Source organism: Procambarus clarkii, chromosome 16 (assembly GCF_040958095.1).
Source record: "Procambarus clarkii isolate CNS0578487 chromosome 16, FALCON_Pclarkii_2.0, whole genome shotgun sequence".
Classification (NCBI taxonomy): Eukaryota; Metazoa; Arthropoda; class Malacostraca; order Decapoda; family Cambaridae; genus Procambarus; species Procambarus clarkii.
In genome coordinates this window covers 28,760,415-28,783,021 of record NC_091165.1, presented here as the reverse complement: position 1 = coordinate 28,783,021, position 22,607 = coordinate 28,760,415, and the positions used below count along the sequence as shown (strand labels likewise).

At 42.5% G+C, this 22,607-nt stretch overlaps 4 protein-coding genes across 4 annotated transcripts; all 4 read left to right on the top strand.

Annotated features, from left to right (window-relative positions):
• The first annotated feature begins 471 nt into the window (after positions 1-471).
• LOC123760026 (hemocyanin A chain) lies at positions 472-2,810 on the top strand. Its single transcript, XM_045745387.2, has 2 exons — positions 472-2,068; positions 2,260-2,810. Exons 1-2 carry the CDS (start codon positions 505-507, stop codon positions 2,679-2,681), a joined length of 1,986 nt encoding a protein of 661 aa, XP_045601343.1. The 5' UTR covers positions 472-504; the 3' UTR covers positions 2,682-2,810.
• A 1,885-nt stretch (positions 2,811-4,695) lies between these two features.
• Positions 4,696-7,026, top strand: LOC123760027 (hemocyanin-like). Its single transcript, XM_045745388.2, has 2 exons — positions 4,696-6,281; positions 6,479-7,026. The coding sequence occupies exons 1-2, from the start codon at positions 4,718-4,720 to the stop codon at positions 6,895-6,897; spliced, it is 1,983 nt and encodes a 660-aa protein (XP_045601344.1). The 5' UTR covers positions 4,696-4,717; the 3' UTR covers positions 6,898-7,026.
• A 7,155-nt stretch (positions 7,027-14,181) lies between these two features.
• Positions 14,182-16,578, top strand: LOC123760025 (hemocyanin A chain-like). Its single transcript, XM_045745385.2, has 2 exons — positions 14,182-15,779; positions 15,982-16,578. Exons 1-2 carry the CDS (start codon positions 14,216-14,218, stop codon positions 16,398-16,400), a joined length of 1,983 nt encoding a protein of 660 aa, XP_045601341.1. The 5' UTR covers positions 14,182-14,215; the 3' UTR covers positions 16,401-16,578.
• A 3,219-nt stretch (positions 16,579-19,797) lies between these two features.
• Positions 19,798-22,147, top strand: LOC123760024 (hemocyanin A chain-like). Its single transcript, XM_045745384.2, has 2 exons — positions 19,798-21,393; positions 21,596-22,147. Exons 1-2 carry the CDS (start codon positions 19,830-19,832, stop codon positions 22,012-22,014), a joined length of 1,983 nt encoding a protein of 660 aa, XP_045601340.1. The 5' UTR covers positions 19,798-19,829; the 3' UTR covers positions 22,015-22,147.
• Positions 22,148-22,607: the final 460 nt, after the last annotated feature.

Sequence of the window (22,607 nt, the reverse complement as noted above, 5' to 3'; positions counted from 1 at the left end):
GAAACTTGAAATAATAAAGAATTAACAAGATTCTTATCCCTTAATGAACTTGTCATATCCAATAAATAGAATCATTCAAGCGTATTCAGGAATCACTTTCGTAACGCCAACTGCTGGCAAAACCTGACAAAAAACGGAAAGACTTCCTCGATATTAATGAGTTGAATCAATCCTTTCGTAAGTGCATCGACAAATTAAATCCATACAAATTTAAACAGGTTGAAAAAGAAATTATACAATTACTGAGATTGTTACTCATTATCTAGTTGATCAAATGACAACAGTCGTAGGCACCTGACAAACACCTAATGATGAAGGTCATTAATAAGTGTTTGAATTACCCAAATGCGTTTTATCTTACAAACACATGAATGCCGGCAGATAGCTGAACTCAGGAACATAAAAATACCTGAGTACAGGTATTTCAGGTAAAAATACTCAGGTATGTTCAGTATATAAAACTCGCGAGTGAGGATTTCTGCCACAGCAGCAGCGGCAGCCAACATGCAGTGGACAGTGCTTGTAGCAGCGCTCCTGGTGGCCACTGTGTCCGCTCACAAACACCTGGCCCACCAGCAGCAGGCCATCAACCGTCTGCTCTACAAGGTCACCAGCCATATCCAGTCAGGTTTCACAGACCTGAAAGAGGCAGCAGAAACATGGAACCCAAGAGACCACACTGACAGGAGTACTGATGGTGGCGCAGCCATAAAGCACCTTATGGATGAGCTGGATGAACACCGCTTGCTCGAGCAGCATCACTGGTTCTCCCTCTTCAACGACCGTCAGCGTGAGGAAGCCCTCTTGCTTGTCGATGTTTTGCTGCACAGTGCAGACTTTGAAGCCTTCAAGAACAATGCTGCTTATTTCCGTGAGCACGTGAACGAAGGAGAGTTTGTTTATGCTCTGTATGTGGCTGTGACCCACTCTGAGCTAACACCTCATGTGGTCTTGCCACCTCTCTACGAGGTCACACCCCATTTGTTCACAAACTCCGAGGTCATCGACAAAGCTTATGCTGCTAAGATGACACAAACACCAGGCAACTTTAAGATGGAATTTACTGGTAGCAAAAAGAACCGCGAACAGCGTGTGGCCTACTTCGGTGAGGATGTTGGCCTCAACTCTCACCACGTCCACTGGCATATGGACTTCCCCTTCTGGTGGGATGGAGCTAAGATCGACCGCAAGGGAGAGCTCTTCTTCTGGGCTCATCATCAGCTAACAGCCAGGTACGACGCTGAGCGTCTTTCTAACTTCCTGCCTAAAGTTGACGAACTGTACTGGGACCACCCAATTAGAGATGGATTTGCTCCCCACACAACTTACAAATATGGCGGAGAGTTCCCCGCTCGTCCCGACAACAAGGAGTTCGAGGATGTTGTAGGCGTGGCTCGTATTCGTGACTTGAAGGAGCTGGAAAGTCGAATCCATGATGCCATTGCTCACGGGTACATCATCAACGCCGATGGCACAAAAACTGACATTAACAACGAACATGGTATTGATATCTTGGGTGACATCATCGAGTCTTCCACCTATACCACCAATGCTGCTTACTATGGCGCTCTACATAACCAAGCTCACCGCGTCTTGGGTGCCCAGTCTGACCCCAAACGCAAGTTCAACATGCCCCCAGGAGTCATGGAACACTTCGAGACTGCGACCCGCGACCCCGCATTCTTCCGACTCCACAAATACATGGATAATATCTTCAAGGAGCACAAGGACAGCTTGCCACCCTACACTACGGAAGATTTACTCTACAGCAATGTTAAGATCACTGGTGTTGAAGTCACTGAACTCTCTACTTTCTTTGAAGACTTTGAGTTTGACCTGAGTAATGCTCTTGACTCAACAGAGAACGTTAACGAAGTTTCCGTCAAAACCCACATATCCCGCCTGAACCACAAGCCATTCTCCCTCAACATTCACGCCCAGGCCGAGCACGACGACAAAGTCACCGTTCGCGTCTACATCAGCCCCAAGCACGACGAGAACCACATTACCCTCGACATCGACGAGAACCGCTGGGGAGCCATCTTGCTCGACACCTTCTGGACTGAAGGTGAGTTTTACTGGCACCAAATTCGTTTTAATTTTATCTTATTTTATAATGTTAACGGTGTTTTCATGAAGTTCTCTTTTCGCAGTTCTTCTTGCAACAATTCATTCTATCCTCCATAATATGTACGTTTGTATATATAAACAATAGAATTTTAAATTGTATATATTAATACCAATGTTACCATATTGCAGTGCATGCGGGAGACAACGAAATCAAGCGCAAGTCCTCAGAGTCGTCTGTGGCCATCCCTGACCGCGTGTCCTTCCCTCAACTGATCCACGACGCTGACGAGGCTGTGGCTAACGACGGCGATGATCTGCCACAGAAGGAGAGTCGCAGCTGTGGTCACCCACAGAGGCTGCTGCTGCCCAAGGGCAGGGAACAGGGCATGGACTTCTGGCTCGACGTTATCATTACCAGCGGAGATGATGGTGTCCAAGATGACTTGACTGTTAACGACCATGGCAGCACCCATAGTTACTGCGGTATTCACGGACAGAAGTACCCTGACAAACGTCCTATGGGCTTCCCCTTCGACCGTCCCATTCCTGACCTCCGAGTCTTCATGGTGCAAAATCACCATGGCCAGGTCGTCAAGATTTTCCATCATTGATGAACTTTGGTGGGATTCTTGACTTATATTTGTCATAACAAATGCTTATTTTCTATATCATGTTTTCTGAAATGACTTGATATTCATATCAATGCAAATAAACCAACATTAAAGATATTAAAATTTAAAGCTATGTATTTTAACTTTCATCAAGCATTAAATCACACACACACTGTGCACCTTGACGTTACTAACAAACCAAGCCTTAAAAAGTTTCTATATAAATACTAACACAAATTGGTTCGTTGTTAAATAATTGTTAGTAAATGTGATATTATTAGTTTAATTAAATATTTTATTTCATATAGATAAGAGCAAGTAATGATTACAAATAAATCAATAAATGGTCTATCTAGCACTTTACTGCCATCAAGGTAAACGGATCAGAGGTTCATACATAACCACGATTTGTCTTTGTATTGAAAAAAATGTTGTAAGACAATATTAAGGCTGTACGGTGGGCTCGAACCCGTTCCCCAGAACTCCCTAGTCACACGCACTACCGACTGAAGTTTGTTCGATCCCATTGTACGACCTTGATATACTCTAATGTCATCACATTTTTGTGATTTTATCATTAATTTATTATTTTACTTTCGCCCTGTATCAAACATAATACAGTGGCCAGATTTTTTTTTATAAATATTTACACGGGTTTTTAGTTAGTTATGTTCATTTATTATGCACACTATACCCATCCCTTAGGAGACATTTGAGCCCATACCCATCCTGTAGGTGGTAGTTGAGCCCATTCCCATCCTGAAGGTGGTAGTTGAGCCCCATACCCATCCTGAAGGCGGTAGTTGAGTCCATACCCATCTTGTACGTGATATTTGAGCCCATATCCATCCTGTAAGTGGTAATTCAGCCCACACCAATCCTATAGAGGGTAATTGAGCCCATGCTCATCCTGTACATGGTAGTTGAGCCCATACCCATCCTGTGGGTGGTAGTGAACCCCATACCCATCCTGTGGGTGGTAGCGGACACCATACCCATCCTGTGGGTTATAGTGTAACCCATACCCATCCTGTGGGGGTAGTCGACCCCATACCCATCCTGTGGGGGTAGTCGACCCCATACCCATCCAGTGGGCGGCGATGGAAAGGTTACAGCCACCCACATTTACTACATAATTCTTACTGCTATTTTTTTAAGCTTTACACATTCTGAAACATCAAATCCATCTGAAAAGTATGTAACAGTTGAATGATATTCTTTTACAATACAAAGAAAGTCTTTTCAATACAAGAGTCATATCCTTTTGCTTTGCATATATTATTTTTTGTTTAGCCAAGCGGGAATGATATTCATTTGTTACATATAAATTTGGGCCTCGTAAAAACGTTTATTTTTAGAACCTCAAATAGTAATGAAATGTAAGTCTGTAATGATGTAAGATTGTAATGAGTATTGTAATAACATTTACAACTTAACGTATAATTGGATGTCTCACTGAAAACAGACCGTATTTTCATGTGATTCAAATCCCCTTTTACAAATTTTGACAGATCAGCTTAAAAACAAGTGGACAAAAGAACTCACAGAGTTGATTATTTCCAACTGAAAAGCAGCTCTGACACAAAAAATAATAGAGAATTAGAAAGATTCGTATCGCTAAATGATCTTATCATATCCAACAAATAGAATCATTCGGGAGTATTCAGGAATCACTTTTGTATCTCCAACTGCAGGCAAAACTTGACAATAAGACGAAAAGATGCCCCTCGATCTTCCTGAGTTTAACTCTCATGGTAAGAACATCAGAAAATGGAATCTTACATATTTAAAGGAGTTTGAAAAAATAAATTATACAGTAACTAAGGTTGTTATTCATTAATTAGTAGATCACCTGGCAACAGTCGAAGGCACATGAATAACACATAAAGATCAAAGTCACTGATAAGTGTATGGATTTCCTACGTAGGACTAATCTTAAAATAATAGATACGACTGCCGCTAGTTGGACTCTGTTAAGGGATATATAAGAGAGACGCCAAGGAACGCTCTCTACCACAGCAGCAGCGGCAGCCAACATGCAGTGGACAGTGCTCGTAGCAGCGCTATTGGTGGCCACTGTGTCCGCTGACACAGACGTGGCCCACCAGCAGCAGGCCATCAACCGTCTGCTCTACAAAGTCACCAGCCACATCCAGTCAGGTTTCACAGACCTGAGGGAGGCAGCAGAAACATGGAACCCAAGAGACCACACTGACAGGAGTACTGATGGTGGCGCAGCCATAAAGCACCTTATGGATGAGCTGGATGAAAACCGCTTGCTCGAGCAGCATCACTGGTTCTCCCTCTTCAACGACCGTCAGCGTGAGGAAGCCCTCTTGCTTGTCGATGTCTTGCTGCACAGTGCAGACTTTGAAGCCTTCAAGAATAATGCTGCTTACTTCCGTGAGCGCGTGAATGAAGGAGAGTTTGTTTATGCTCTGTATGTGGCTGTGACCCACTCTGAGCTAACACCTCATGTGGTCTTGCCACCTCTCTATGAGGTCACACCCCATTTGTTCACAAACTCTGAGGTCATCGACAAAGCTTATGCTGCTAAGATGACACAAACACCAGGCAACTTTAAGATGGAATTTACTGGCAGCAAAAAGAACCGCGAACAGCGTGTGGCCTACTTCGGTGAGGATGTTGGCCTCAACTCTCACCACGTCCACTGGCATATGGACTTCCCCTTCTGGTGGGATGGAGCTAAGATCGACCGCAAGGGAGAGCTCTTCTTCTGGGCTCATCATCAGCTAACAGCCAGGTACGACGCTGAGCGTCTTTCTAACTTCCTGCCTAAAGTTGATGAACTGTACTGGGACCACCCAATTAGAGATGGATTTGCTCCCCACACAACTTACAAATATGGCGGAGAGTTCCCCGCTCGTCCCGACAACAAGGAATTCGAGGATGTTGTAGGTGTGGCCCGTATTCGTGACTTGAAGGAGCTGGAAAGTCGAATCCGTGATGCCATTGCTCACGGGTACATCATCAACGCCGATGGCACAAAAACTGACATTAACAACGAACATGGTATTGATATCTTAGGTGACATCATCGAGTCTTCCACCTATACCACCAATGCTGCTTACTATGGCGCTCTACATAACCAAGCTCACCGCATCTTGGGTGCCCAGTCTGACCCCAAACGCAAGTTCAACATGCCCCCAGGAGTCATGGAACACTTCGAGACTGCGACCCGCGACCCCGCATTCTTCCGACTCCACAAATACATGGATAATATCTTCAAGGAGCACAAGGACAGCTTGCCACCCTACACTACGGAAGATTTACTCTACAGCAATGTTAAGATCACTGGTGTTGAAGTCAGTGAACTCTCTACTTTCTTCGAAGACTTTGAGTTTGACCTGAGTAACGCTCTTGACTTAACAGAGAACGTTAACGAAGTTTCCGTCAAAACTCACATATCCCGTCTGAACCACAAGCCATTCTCCCTCAACATTCACGCCCAGGCCGAGCACGACGACAAAGTCACCGTTCGCGTCTACATCAGCCCCAAGCAGGATGAGAACCACATTACCCTCGACATCGACGAGAACCGCTGGGGAGCCATCTTGCTCGACACCTTCTGGACTGAAGGTGAGTTTTACTGACACCAAATTAGTTTTAATTTTATCTTATTTTATAATGTTAACGGTACTTTCATGAAGCTCTCTTTCCCCATAATATTATTGCAACAACCCATTCTATCTTACATAAAATGTACATTTGTATATATAAACTTAATAGAATTTATACTGAATATATTTCTTAATACCAATGTTACCATATTGCAGTGCATGCGGGAGACAACGAAATCAAGCGCAAGTCCTCCGAGTCGTCTGTGGCCATCCCTGACCGCGTGTCCTTCCATCAACTGATCCACGACGCTTACGAGGCTGTGGCCAACGGCGCTGAGCTGCCTCACAAGGAGAGTCGCAGCTGTGGTCACCCACAGAGGCTGCTGCTGCCCAAGGGCAGGGAACAGGGCATGGACTTCTGGCTCGACGTTATCATTACCAGCGGAGATGATGGTGTCCAAGATGACCTGACTGTTAACGACCATGGCAGCACCCATGGTTACTGCGGTATTCATGGACAGAAATACCCTGACAAACGTCCTATGGGCTTCCCCTTCGACCGTCCCATTCCTGACCTCCGAGTCTTCATGGTGCAAAATCACCATGGCCAGGTCGTCAAAATTTTCCATCACTGATGAACTTTGGTGGGATTCTTGACTTATATTTGTCATAACAAATGCTTATTTTCTATATCATGTTTTTTGAAATGACTTGATATTCATATCAATGCAAATAAACCAACATTAAAGATATTCAAATTTAAAGCTATGTATTTTAACTTTCATCAAGCATTAAATCACACACACACTGTGTACCTTGACGTTACTAACTGTCGGAAAATCCGACACCATTTAATAATCATACAGATAATAGCTGTATTACCAACAAGTAACCCATAGAAAACGTAACTTGTAGTGGAATTACCGTCTATAGAAAACGGGATATCATCACCACATACTATTATATTCTCCACCTATTATGGTGGGAATTATACTTAAATACATTAGTCTTTGAACTTTACCATCATAAAAACATCTCATATAAATTAACTTAATTATCAATATTAAAGTAGAGTAAATGTGACCCTTCTATCACTTTCTGTCATGTGGACAATGTAAGCCAGGCGTCAGGGTGAGGAAGGGGCAGCCATTGTTGATACTAGACCAGAGGCTCATGGGAGCAAATTCGGCTCCTGTTAATTTTACTTGGACGTAGTGTTATGGAAACCAAAGGTGTACCATCTCCAACACGCTGTCTACAAATCGAGTTAAGTGTTCTTTCCGAAACCCATTATCTATCATTAGTGGCCATTAATGTCATTGGGTAGGGTGTCCCGGTTAGAACGCGACATAGCCTCAAACTAAAGGTAATTAAGCCAGGTCTTCATGTTCCATGTACAGTATTTTCTCTGATATAGCTTGTCATATATAGGTATCTGGCTTTACAGCTAGCGCCCTTTTGACAGGTCAAGACGAGGAAGCAAGGACTTTGTGCACCAGTTACTGGGTGATGGAAGCTACCTCAAAGAGGATAATTTGGTGTCTACACCCTAGTTATACCTGGTGGACTAACCTGCTGTACTATAAGATAAGGAACCTCTTCAATGTATGTAGTCTATTACTGTAGTTTGATTGGCTGCATATATATTAATTTAATAAACCCCCCTAATGTGTAGAGGATCGATTTGTGAGATTGAGATTATTGCAGAAATACAGTCCACTTATCATTATACAAATTGCTATCGAAGTATATAAATTAACGTAAATATAAATTCATATAAATTAAATAAATATAAATCTCACAGGTCGGTTCCCACACTAACAAACCAAGCCTTAAAGAGTTTCTATATAAATACTAACACATATTGGTTCGTTGTCAAATAATTATTAGTAAATGTGATCTAATTAGTTTAATTTAATATTTTATTTTATATAGATAAGAGCAAGTAATGATTACAAAGAAATCAATATATGGTCTATCTAACACTTCACTGCCATCAAGGTAAACGGATCAGAGGTTCATACATAACCACGATTTGTCTTTGTATAAAAAAAATGTGGGTGGTAGTGGACCACATTCCCATCATGTAGGTGCTAGTGGACTCTATCCCCATCCTGTGGGTGGAAGTGAATCTCATATTCATCCTGTGGGGGTAGTGCTTCCCCATACCCATCTTGTGGATGGAAGTAGAAACCATATCCATCCTGTGCGTGGTAGTGAACCCCATACCCATCCTGTGGGTTATAGTGGACACTACGTCCGTCCTGTGGGTGGTAGTCGACCCCATACCCATCCAGTGGGCAGGGATGGAAAGGTTACAGTCTCCCACATTTATTACATAATTCTTACTGCTATTTTTTAAGCTTTACATATCCTGAAACATCAAATCCATCTGAAAAGTATGTAACAATTGAATGATATTCTTTTACAATACAATGAAAGTCTTCTGAATACACGAGTCGTATCCTTTTGCTTTGCATATATTAACTTTTTGTTTTGCCAAGCGGGAATGATATTCATTTGTTAAATAGAAATTTGGGCCTCGTCAAAACGCTTGTGTCGACCTGACGCAATAAGGAAGTGTAAGCCTAAGTGTAAACGTCAATAATAGTATACAGAGAAATCACGTTAACGTGATATATCAAAGAAAGAATCCACAGGAGCCTTGATGAGGGTTCGAATCTATGCGCTGGGTGTTCCCAGAGGCGCTTTAGTCAACTGTACCACGACATGATCTAGTGATATAAAGACAGACTCGAATAAGGTGTTTTAAACAAGAAAATTCCCGTCTACGTGTTTTACACGAGTTAAAAAAATACGATATAAGGATTAAAGAAAGAGAAACACGATATGAGGTTTAAATAAAGAAAAACATGATATATGGTTGAAAAAAAAACACTTACTTGAAACAGATTCAATTTTGAACTTTCAATGAAACACTTAGCAGCATGATGAGAAACGAAACATGTTTCTTTTATTTAACATTATGTGTGTATTCACCTAGTTTTGCTTGCGGAGGTTGAGCTATGGCTCTTTAGTCCCGTCTCTCAACTGTCAATCAACTGGTGTACAGGTTCCTGAGCCTACTGGGCTCTTATCATATCTACACTTGAAACTGTGTATGGAGTCAGCCTCCACCACATCACTGCCTAATGCATTCCATTTGTCTACTACTCTGACACTAAAAAAAATCTTTCTAATGTCTCTATGGTTCATTTGGGCACTAAATTTTCACATGTGTCCCCTAGTGCGTGCGCCCTTGTGTTAAATAATATGTCTTTATCTACCCTATCAATTCCTTTAAGAATCTTGTAAGTGGTGATCATATCCCTCTAACTTTTCTGTCTTCCTGCGACATGAACAGGAAGATTCCCGTAGTATCTCATCATAGCTCATACCCCTCAGTTCGGGTACTAGTCTGGTAGCAAACCTTTGAACATTCACCAGTTTAGTCTTATGGTTGACGACATATGGACTCCATGCTGGAGCTGCATACTCCAGGATTGGTCTTACATATGTGGTTTACAAGGTTCTGAGTGATTCCTTACACAAGTTTCTAAGGGCCGTTCTTATGTTGGCCAACCTGGCATATGCCAGTGATGTTATCCTCTTGATATGGGCTTCAGGGGACAGGTCTGGCGTGATATCAACCCCCCCAAGTCTTTCTCTCTGACTCTTGAAGAATTTCATCCTCCAAATGATGCCTTGTATCTGGTCTCCTGCTCCCTACACCTATCTTCATTACATTACATTGTGTGTGTGTGTGTGTGTGTGTGTGTGTGTGTATTCACCTAATGTATTCACTTAGTTGTGTTTGCGGGGGTTGAGCTTTGCTCTTTCGGCCCGCCTCTCAACTGTCAATCAACTGTTTACTAACTACTTTTTTTTTCTCCACACCACACACACACCCCAGGAAGCAGCCCGTGACAGCTGACTAACTCCCAGGTACCTATTTACTGCTAGGTAACAGGGTCATTCAGGGTGAAAGAAACTTTGCCCATTTGTTTGTGCCTCGTGCGGGAATCGAACCCGCGCCACAGAATTACGAGTGTGTGTGTGCTCACCTAGATGTGCCAACACTGTGTGTGAGGTCAATGACGGCGTGTTGGCTGACCATCGTCTTTAAGCTTGACATTTGAATATTACCTTCTCCATTATCCTCTATGTTTTATAATGGTCAATGTTTACTTTAATAGTGGACGTATTATGTTTGTTCAATGCGCATGAGGAGTATTTATGGTTTAATGGAGAGCATTTGAGATGGAGGTGTGTGTGACTGGGTGCACAGTCTTCCAGGTCGAGGTGACAGCCTTCCAGGTCGAGGTGACAACCTTCCAGGTCAAGGTGACAGCCTTCCAGGTCAAGGTGACAGCCTTCCAGGTCGAGGTGACAGTCTTCCAGGTCGAGGTGACAGTCTTCCAGGTCGAGGTGACAGTCTTCCAGGTCGAGGTGACAGTCTTCCAGGTCGAGGTGACAGCCTTCCAGGTCGTGGTGACAGCCTTCCAGGTCGAGGTTACAGCCTTCCAGGTCGAGGTGACAGTCTTCCAGGTCGAGGTGACAGTCTTCCAGGTCGAGGTGACAGTCTTCCAGGTCGAGGTGACAGCCTTCCAGGTCGAGGTGACAGTCTTCCAGGTCGAGGTGACAACCTTCCAGGTCGTGGTGACAGCCTTCCAGGTCGAGGTTACAGCCTTCCAGGTCGAGGTGACAGTCTTCCAGGTCGAGGTGACAGTCTTCCAGGTCGAGGTGACAGTCTTCCAGGTCGAGGTGACAGCCTTCCAGGTCGAGGTGACAGTCTTCCAGGTCGAGGTGACAGCCTTCCAGGTCGAGGTGACAGTCTTCCAGGTCGAGGTGACAGCCTTCCAGGTCGAGGTGACAGCCTTCCAGGTCGAGGTGACAGCCTTCCAGGTCGAGGTGACAGCCTTCCAGGTCGAGGTGACAGTCTTCCAGGTCGAGGTGACAGCCTTCCAGGTTGAAACCACCGTAATGCTGATTTCTTATACCTACATTTTTGCTGTGCAATGAGTGTGTCTCAACCTCTTCACTTCTTAAAGCATTCCAATTGTTCACTACTCTGACAATAATGAACCAAATTATTGTTGATGTCTCTGTGGCTCATTTGGGTACTTACTTTCCATCTGTGTTTCGTTATTCGTGTACTATCCCATGTTATATAGTCTGCTCTGTCTATTCCCCTGACTATTTTGTATGTGGTAGTCATGTCTTCCCCTATTTATTCTCCCCTCCAGTGGCGTGAGATTTAACACCTATAGTCTTTCCTCATAGCTCATACCTCTCTCAGATCTGGAACAGATTAATTTTGTGTTTAACGAAATAAGGACTCCATGCTGGTGCCACATATACCACAGTTCGTCTGACATAAACGATGTACAAGATTCTGAAAGATTCTTTGTATAGATTCTTATAGACAGTTCTATGTTAGCCAACCTTCCATATGTTTGTGTGTGTATCTACTATTTGTGCCTGCATAATCGAGCTGTTAGCTCTTGGACCCAGCCTTTCTAACCGTCGTTTCTCTAATGTACTAACTCCCGACCTATTTTTGCTCTATCATATCTACGACGTATATTTAATTGCCTCACATACACACACACACATACACCCCCAGGATGCAGCCCGTAGAAGCTGTTTAATTACCAGATACCTATTCATTGCTAGGTGAACAGCGGCATCAGGTGAAAGAGACCTTACCCATTTATTTCTGCCTCGACAGTGTGTGTTCGTCAAGAATTCGCTAGACTTTGGGTACATAAAGATGTGTTTAGACGTTTGCAAGCGAGTGTTATGAGCGGCGATCGCAGCTTGCCGGTGTCGGGGATCACTGAGACGAGATATTGGGCTGAATGGTACAGAATTACCGCGGAACACCTTAACGTATCGCAATGTGAGTTCCCAACGTATCGTAACATGAATCCCCAACTTATCGTAACATTAGTCCCAGCTCATCGTGACACAAGTCCCAAACTCATCGTAACATGCGTTTCCAACTCATCACAACATGAGTCAGCTTCAACCAATTTCACTCATTTCAAACCCTTCCTTGTAACGTAAACTTTCTGACATCTCTGACACATTGAAATTAGAATAAAAGGGATGTACGTATGAGGAAATATTGAGGCCATGTGATGGATCAGAACTCACATTCCTGAACCACTAACTGGAGCTTGGGCTTAAAAAGCATCTCCTATACGAGTCCCACCAGATTTACTTCCAGATTGGTAAGCCCCGGCTACTGCCACAATCCAAGGTGTCGGTAGGGATGATTGTGAATCTCTTGAATCGATCTCTGAACCCGTCGGTGTTACCCGCCCACACTCAGTTTGGGATGTTCCCCATCGTACAGCTTCAATATTTTCTCATCTCTGTCTTATTTGAGTCTAATTTCAATCTGTGCCTATTTTCTTTGGTGTTCTTCCCTTTGAACACTTTTGAAAAGACACTCTTGAGCTTTAAAGGGTAAGACTTAACACTGAGTTGAAAACTGGTTTGGTATTGGTCTTAAGACCTATCAACCTCTCGAGGGTTATTAAAGCCACAAAAGTAAGTTGCAGACCAACCAGCAACTTACTCTTTAGTATTCTTTAGTCCCGAACATTGTCCAGAACTAAAGCAAAACTCTCAAGGTATATACATCAAGAAGCGTTGTATACCTTTCGGTGTATATATGCTTTGAAAACAAAGCTTAGAGATCTCAACTAGTTTGTATGGTTGATGCATCAAGTGGAAGTAAGATTCGTCTCTTAGGTTCAAAGGGAGAAAAATAGGATGCAAGACAGATGGTACACATGAGCTAACCTAAGAATTTAACACATGTACAACCTAAACTAACAAAATCAACCCTAACCCAAATAAACAAAATTAACCCTAACCTAACCCAATCAAACCTAACCTAACCCAATCAAATTTAACCCTACCTAACTTAACCCAATTTAACCTAACTGTATCCAGGCTAACATAACACCCTTAACCACTCTAACTTAACTTACTCTTAAAATGCATAACCTAATCTTACCTAACGTAACTTTACCCAACCTGACCTAACACAACTTATCCTAACCCAACCTATCCTAACCGAACCTAACCTACACGGAATATATGAGTTTGCATGTGTCGTTTTTTCTGTACATAAAATGCACAAATACATAAGTGTGGGTTATATCCTATGTTATTATGTCTAGAAGACATTACCATTAAATAATCATTGTACTTATTATTTTTGTTTTTTATAAAATGTGAATATTTTTGTTTGAAATGAATCCCTCAAAGAGTAATGTAATGTAAGTTTCTAATGATGTATGTAAGATTGTAATGTATATTGTAATAACATACACAACTTAACGTATAATTGGATGTCTCACTGAAAACAGACCGTATTTTCATGTGACTCAAATCCCCTTTTACATATTTTGACAGATCAGCTTAAAAACAAGAGGACAAAAAACTCACACAGTTGATTATTTCCAACTGAAAAGCAGCTCTGGCACATAAAATAATAGAGAAATAAAAAGATTCATATCACTCAATGATCTTGTTATATCCAAAAAAATAGAATTATTCGAGCGTATTCATGAATCACTTTTGTAACACCAACTGGTGGCAAAACCTGACAATAAGACGAAAAGATGCCCCTCGATCTTAATGAGTTTAACTCCCTTCGTAAAAACATCAGAAATTAAATCCATACACATTTAAAGTTTGAAAAAATAAATTATACAGTTACTAAGTTTGTTATATGCATTATTTAGTAGATCACACGGCAACAGTCGAAGGCACTTGGCAAACACTTACTGATCAGAGTCACTGATAACTGTTTGAATTACCTACGAGCGTCTTATCTTAGAATAAGATGTACGACTACCACTAGTTGGATTCAGCTGTGGGGTATATAAGAGACGGCGACTAACGCTCTCTACCACAGCAGCAGCGGCAGCCAACATGCAGTGGACAGTGCTTGTAGCAGCGCTCCTGGTGGCCACTGTGTCCGCTGACACAGACGTGGCCCACCAGCAGCAGGCCATCAACCGTCTGCTCTACAAGGTCACCAGCCACATCCAGTCAGGTTTCACAGACCTGAAAGAGGCAGCAGAAACATGGAACCCAAGAGACCACACTGAAAAGTGCAGTGATGGTGGCGCAGCCATAACGCACCTTATGGATGAGCTGGAGGAAAACCGCTTGCTCGAGCAGCATCACTGGTTCTCCCTCTTCAACGACCGTCAGCGTGAGGAAGCCCTATTGCTTGTCGATGTCTTGTTGCACTGCACAGAGTTTGAAGCCTTCAAGAATAATGCTGCTTACTTCCGTGAGCACATGAATGAAGGAGAGTTTGTTTATGCTCTGTATGTGGCTGTGACCCACTCTGAGCTAACACCTCATGTGGTCTTGCCACCTCTCTATGAGGTCACACCCCATTTGTTCACAAACTCTGAGGTCATCGACAAAGCTTATGCTGCTAAGATGACACAAACACCAGGCAACTTTAAGATGGAATTTACTGGTAGCAAAAAGAACCGCGAACAGCGTGTGGCCTACTTCGGTGAGGATGTTGGCCTCAACTCTCACCACGTCCACTGGCATATGGACTTCCCCTTCTGGTGGGATGGAGCTAAGATCGACCGCAAGGGAGAGCTCTTCTTCTGGGCTCATCATCAGCTAACAGCCAGGTACGACGCTGAGCGTCTTTCTAACTTCCTGCCTGCAGTCGACGAACTGTACTGGGACCACCCAATTAGAGATGGATTTGCCCCCCACACAACTTACAAATATGGCGGAGAGTTCCCCGCTCGTCCTGACAACAAGGAATTCGAGGATGTTGTAGGCGTGGCTCGTATTCGTGACTTGAAGGAGCTGGAAAGTCGAATCCATGATGCCATTGCTCACGGGTACATCATCAACGCCGATGGCACAAAAACTGACATTAACAACGAACATGGTATTGATATCTTGGGTGACATCATCGAGTCTTCCACCTATAGCACCAATGCTGCTTACTATGGCGCTCTACATAACCAAGCTCATCGCGTCTTGGGTGCCCAGTCTGACCCCAAACGCAAGTTCAACATGCCCCCAGGAGTCATGGAACACTTCGAGACTGCGACCCGCGACCCCGCATTCTTCCGACTCCACAAATACATGGATAATATCTTCAAGGAGCACAAGGACAGCTTGCCACCCTACACTACGGAAGATTTACTCTACAGCAATGTTAAGATCACTGGTGTTGAAGTCAGTGAACTCTCTACTTTCTTCGAAGACTTTCAGTTTGACCTGAGTAACGCTCTTGACTCAACAGAGAACGTTAACGAAGTTTCCGTCAAAACCCACATATCCCGCCTGAACCACAAGCCATTCTCCCTCAACATTCACGCCCAGGCCGAGCACGACGACAAAGTCACCGTTCGCGTCTACATCAGCCCCAAGCAGGATGAGAACCACATTACCCTCGACATCGACGAGTCCCGCTGGGGAGCCATTTTGCTCGACACCTTCTGGACTGAAGGTGAGTTTTACTGACACCAAATTCATTTTAACTTTAGCTTATTTTATAATGTTAACGGTGTTTTCATGAAGTTCTCTTTTTCCCTTACTCTTCATGCAATAACCCATTCTATCTTACATAATATGTACATTTGTATACATAAACTTAATAGAATAATAAATTGTATATATTTCTTCTTAATACCAATGTTACCATATTGCAGTGCATGCAGGAGACAACGAAATCAAGCGCAAGTCCTCCGAGTCGTCTGTGGCCATCCCTGACCGCGTGTCCTTCCCTCAACTGATCCACGACGCTGACGAGGCTGTGGCCAACGGTGCTGAGCTGCCTCACAAGGAGAGTCGCAGCTGTGGTCACCCACAGAGGCTGCTGCTGCCCAAGGGCAGGGAACAGGGCATGGACTTCTGGCTCGACGTTATCATTACCAGCGGAGATGATGGTGTCCAAGATGACCTGACTGTTAACGACCATGGCAGCACCCATAGTTACTGCGGTATTCACGGACAGAAGTACCCGGACAAACGTCCTATGGGCTTCCCCTTCGACCGTCCCATTCCTGACCTCCGAGTCTTCAAGGTGCAAAACCAGCATGGACAGGTCGTCAAGATTTTCCATCACTAATCAACTTTCATTGGCTTCCTGGAATCTATTTCATCATGATATATATTTGCCATAGAGAGATTCTCATTTTCCGAAAACTCATTGACATTTATACTAAATGTTTAAAAACGTTTAAAATGCTTAAAATGTTTACGTTATACCAATGTTTGTAAACCAACAATAAAGATGGTTTAATTATTTTAAAGCTTCATATTTATACCTTCATTACACAGGACAAGCTCTGCACATCATAACATCCTAATTCGTTGACACATAAATAAGCTTTAGTGAAGTGTGCTATAATAGTAAATACTAATTACTTAGAAATCAAATAAATTAACCTGAAACGCACAAAAATAGTACTTACTGCAACTATTGGTCGAATGTAAAAAAACGGAGAGTTGTACCCAAAAACTCCCATATTGTGTGCTATTAATTTTTAAGAAGGCCCGCAATGCAGCAATCAAATATAAACTATCCCAAGCAAAGTATAGCAAATAAATAAAGGCCTAAGATGGTCAACTTGTATTTACACTGGGCCTAAGATTGGTTATTCTTGATTAGGAGAGGTTAGGTTGTAAAGTTACTGTTCCACTTTCTAGTGTAACATTAAGAGTATTCCAATAGTATAAAATATGAACAATTTTGGTACAAAAGTTTATTTTTGGACATTTGACCAATAGTTCCTTTAAGTTTTGGAGGGAAGGTTTATTATATGGTCCAATTTATGCTGGTAAACTTTCGTCAAAGAGAAATGTTATCCATTTGCTTCTCAAGATTGATATATTTTTACAGTACAGGGATCATATTCATTAACCATATATGAATAATTCGAACGATTTAAATACATTAGATAAATAGTACGTCATAATCGGATTCTGTAAGGAACCTGTATGTTCGTGACTGTGTGTTTTCGATGCTTAATTGTAAATATCTGTGTTTAATATTGATAAAAAAAGTAAGGTGTTTTAAACACTGAAAATTACGAACATAGTGTTTAATACACTGAACAACATGAATAAAGTGTTGCAATTTAATATAAACCTGAATACAGTGCTTAAACATTTTTAAACGATTTTAAAAAATAAACTGATTTTAATATATGAGTAAAAATATAGTTAAAGATATGTAAGAAATTAATCAAGTCAAAGTATCCCCAAATAAATGCCCTAAGACCAGCTGAACGATGATGGTCAAGGAGTTGTAAGACTTAGAGGAGAGAACGTCGTTGAAGTCTTGGTCATCTGAGACAAGAGAACAGGACTCCATAAATACTGGGATGTCTAGAACTTCAAAGGGGAAGCATTCTGAGACTGAAGGCTGGGCTTCAACTAAGCCTTCAACGTCAACAATTTAAAGTCAACTCAGACACGAGTTGATAGCTGGTCAGTGAGGAACGGCAAAGCCCGTTCTCGGTGTTACTTTCGGGTTCCTTCGTGTTCACAATTTAGAATTCCAAGTTCGAATCCCGGGCGGGACAGAAACAGTTTGGGAGAGTTTCCTATTACCTAATGCCTCTGAAGCAGTAAATAGATACCAAGGAGTAAAGTTAGATTGTTGTGGTGTTCCATCCTGGAGAAGAGTCAGTAATTCGACCACAGGGGAGAGGGGGATCTCGATATTAGCCTAACAAGTACATATACACTGGCTGCCTGACCTGGAGTACAATAAATTATTATTATTATTAATCTAAAGGAATGACTCATTATGTTAATTATATTTCATATCATGCTAGTAAACTCCCAAGATAAGAATGAACTAAATTATGGTGGTGACAAGTGACAGTGGTTAGGAAAAGTTAAATGATGTACGAATTTAACTCTCACAATGAGGCGAAACTTAACCATGACATGGAAGCTACGTTCAGCGCTTGTCCGTAATTTTATTGGGTGAGAACTGGGAGGAAATCTTGAGTGTGAGTGGTTGGAGGTGGCAAGGAGTAATTACAGAATGCCTTACACCAAAGACGTTCGCTACATCAAGTGTGTAGACGTTTCTACACTGAAAGAAAAGGAGTAATTATCGGTGCTGAGGTTCACAGCACCTTAATGAGAACGCAAATGGTAGTGGACCAACAAACGCCGACCAAACGAGCAAGTCAAGACTGACAAGACTTGCTAAATGTTAGACTCGCTAGACGGAAGACTAGCTAGAAGCTAGACTTGCTAGAAGCCAGATTGTTGACGCTAGACCTCCTAGAGGTCAGACTAATTAACTCTAGACTCGCTACAAGCTAAACCTGTTAGAGGCTGGAATCGCTAGAGGCTAGACTCTCTAAAGGCTAAGCCCGCTTGAAGCTAGACTCGCTAGAGGAATGTCTAACAGTGGGGTTTGTAAAAAGCACAATAATCTTTAATGACGGTCAACCAGTTCAAGTGTTATGGCATAAATTATTCTAGACAAACATTCTCAATAAGTTGTCGGAACTAAATAGTGAAAGAAACATTATGGAGTGTGATACAAACCAAATATCTTTCACGCTCAGCTTACTATAAGTTAGCTACAACCACTTCTTAACATATATTGTTCCACTTTTAACTCTTAACATTCTCGAAGTTCTAACTAACATCTCTGTGACACATTTTACCCTCTTTTTGCCACAAATCGAGCATGTTCCTTCTTTCCTCAGTTCCGGAACGAGTCTTGTTGCATATCTTTGAAATATTTTTTCTTTCAGCTCGAGCGTCTTCTATTTAGCTCGAGCTGCATACTCAGCAGTGATTATAATTATGACTGAATATAGTACTCAGAAGACTTCCTTGTCCAAGTCCATGAAGATTACACAGACGTTCTTAAAACTATTTTTAAACTGAGAAAATGTATGTGTTAAAAAAAATTTAATTATTGATTTATCTGAAAATGTGGATAAATAATTTAAAAATTAAACACTAATTAAGGTAAGCTTATTTTAGGAAATGATTATGTCCAATATAAGACCTACTCGCTATAGCATCAAAATATTACAGAAAACTGTTTTTTTATTCAATGAATTTGTAAACTTTTTCAGTATCTGGCCCAATTAAAAAAAAAACTCGTCCGTAACAAGGACTTAACGTTGGTAATGACACTAATGGTTACAACAGAAAGATAGATCCAGTGTATGAAAATAATTAAACTTTGTTATATTGATAAATTCTAACAACAGAAAACAGAACACAGACCTCGTCCGCCACCTCATTAGGAATATAAGCAATGTCCTTCTCAATCATTTATACTTAATTAAGAAAGATGTGACACGAATTATGATTGTATCTCAATAATTAATACACTACTTGACTACAGTTCTAGAAGTTACACAAACAATAATCAAGGACACTGGAAGAGGTTTGAGTTGTCTAAGTGCATCTTATCTTGCGAGAATAGATAGGACAACTGATAGTTGGACTCAGATGTGGGGTATATAAGAGACGGCGACTAACGCTCTCTACCACAGCAGCAGCGGCAGCCAACATGCAGTGGACAGTGCTTGTAGCAGCGCTCCTGGTGGCCATTGTGTCCGCTGACACAGACGTGGCCCACCAGCAGCAGGCCATCAACCGTCTGCTCTACAAGGTCACCAGCCACATCCAGTCAGGTTTCACAGACCTGAAAGAGGCAGCAGAAACATGGAACCCAAGAGACCACACTGACAGGAGTACTGATGGTGGCGCAGCCATAAAGCACCTTACGGATGAGCTGGATGAAAACCGCTTGCTCGAGCAGCATCACTGGTTCTCCCTCTTCAACGACCGTCAGCGTGAGGAAGCCCTCTTGCTTGTCGATGTTTTGCTGCACAGTGCAGACTTTGAAGCCTTCAAGAACAATGCTGCTTACTTCCGTGAGCACGTGAACGAAGGAGAGTTTGTTTATGCTCTGTATGTGGCTGTGACCCACTCTGAGCTAACACCTCATGTGGTCTTGCCACCTCTCTACGAGGTCACGCCCCATTTGTTCACAAACTCTGAGGTCATCGACAAAGCTTATACTGCTAAGATGACACAAACACCAGGCAACTTTAAGATGGAATTTACTGGTAGCAAAAAGAACCGCGAACAGCGTGTGGCCTACTTCGGTGAGGATGTTGGCCTCAACTCTCACCACGTCCACTGGCATATGGACTTCCCCTTCTGGTGGGATGGAGCTAAGATCGACCGCAAGGGAGAGCTCTTCTTCTGGGCTCATCATCAGCTAACAGCCAGGTACGACGCTGAGCGTCTTTCTAATTTCCTGCCTACAGTCGACGAACTTTACTGGGACCACCCAATTAGAGATGGATTTGCTCCCCACACAACTTACAAATATGGCGGAGAGTTCCCCGCTCGTCCTGACAACAAGGAATTCGAGGATGTTGTAGGCGTAGCTCGTATTCGTGACTTGAAGGAGCTGGAAAGTCGAATCCGTGATGCCATTTCTCACGGGTACATCATCAACGCCGATGGCACAAAAACTGACATTAACAACGAACATGGTATTGATATCTTGGGTGACATCATCGAGTCTTCCACCTATACCACCAATGCTGCTTACTATGGCGCTCTACATAACCAAGCTCATCGCATCTTGGGTGCCCAGTCTGACCCCAAACGCAAGTTCAACATGCCCCCAGGAGTCATGGAACACTTCGAGACTGCAACCCGCGACCCCGCATTCTTCCGACTCCACAAATACATGGATAATATCTTCAAGGAGCACAAGGACAGCTTGCCACCTTACACTGCGGAAGATTTACTCTACAGCAATGTTAAGATCACTGGTGTTGAAGTCAGTGAACTCTCTACTTTCTTCGAAGACTTTGAGTTTGACCTGAGTAATGCTCTTGACTCAACAGAGAACGTTAACGAAGTTTCCGTCAAAACCCACATATCCCGCCTGAACCACAAGCCATTCTCCCTCAATATTCACGCCCAGGCCGAGCACGACGACAAAGTCACCGTTCGCGTCTACATCAGCCCCAAGCAGGATGAGAACCACATTACCCTCGACATCGATGAGTCCCGCTGGGGAGCCATCTTGCTCGACACCTTCTGGACTGAAGGTGAGTTTTACTGGCACTAAATTCGTTTTAACTTTATCTTATTTTATAATGTTAACGGTGTTTTCATGAAGTTCTCTTTTTCCTCTACTCTTCATGCAACAACCCATTCTATCTTACATAATATGTACATTTGTATATATAAAATTAATATAATAATAAATTGTATATATTTCTTCTTAATACCAATGTTACCATATTGCAGTGCATGCGGGAGACAACGAAATCAAGCGCAAGTCCTCCGAGTCGTCTGTGGCCATCCCTGACCGCGTGTCCTTCCCTCAACTGATCCACGACGCTGACGAGGCTGTGGCCAACGGCGCTGAGCTGCCTCACAAGGAGAGTCGCAGCTGTGGTCACCCACAGAGGCTGCTGCTGCCCAAGGGCAGGGAACAGGGCATGGACTTCTGGCTCGACGTTATCATTACCAGCGGAGATGATGGTGTCCAAGATGACCTGACTGTTAACGACCATGGCAGCACCCATAGTTACTGCGGTATTCACGGACAGAAGTACCCTGACAAACGTCCTATGGGCTTCCCCTTCGACCGTCCCATTCCTGACCTCCGAGTCTTCAAGGTGCAAAACCAGCATGGCCAGGTCGTCAAGATTTTCCATCACTAATCAACTTTCATTGGCTTCCTGGAATCTATTTCATCATGATAAATATTTGCCATAGAGAAATTCTCATTTCCCGAAAAACGACTTGACATTTATACCAATGTTTGTAAACCAACAATAAAGATGGTTTAATTATTTTAAAGCTTCATATTTATACCTTCATTACACAGCAAGTACAAGCTCTGTACATCATAACATCTTAATTCGTTGACACATAAATATGCTTTAGTGAAGTGTGGTATAGTAGTAAATACTAATTACTTAGAAATCAAATAAATTAACCTGAAACGCACAAAAATAGTACTTACTGCAACTATTGGTCGAATGTAAAAAAACGGAGAGATGCACCCAAAAACTCCTATATTGAGTGCTATTAATTTTTAAGAAGGCCCGCAAAAGGTGGCAGCAATCAAATATAAACTATTCCAAGCAAAGTATAGCAAATAAATGAAGGCCTAAGATGGCCAACATGTATTTACACTGGGCCTAGGCTTGGTTATTCTTGATTAGGAGAGGTTAGGTTGTAAAGTTACTCTTCCACTTTCTAATATAACATTAAGAGTATTCCAATAGTATAAAATATGAACAATTTTGGT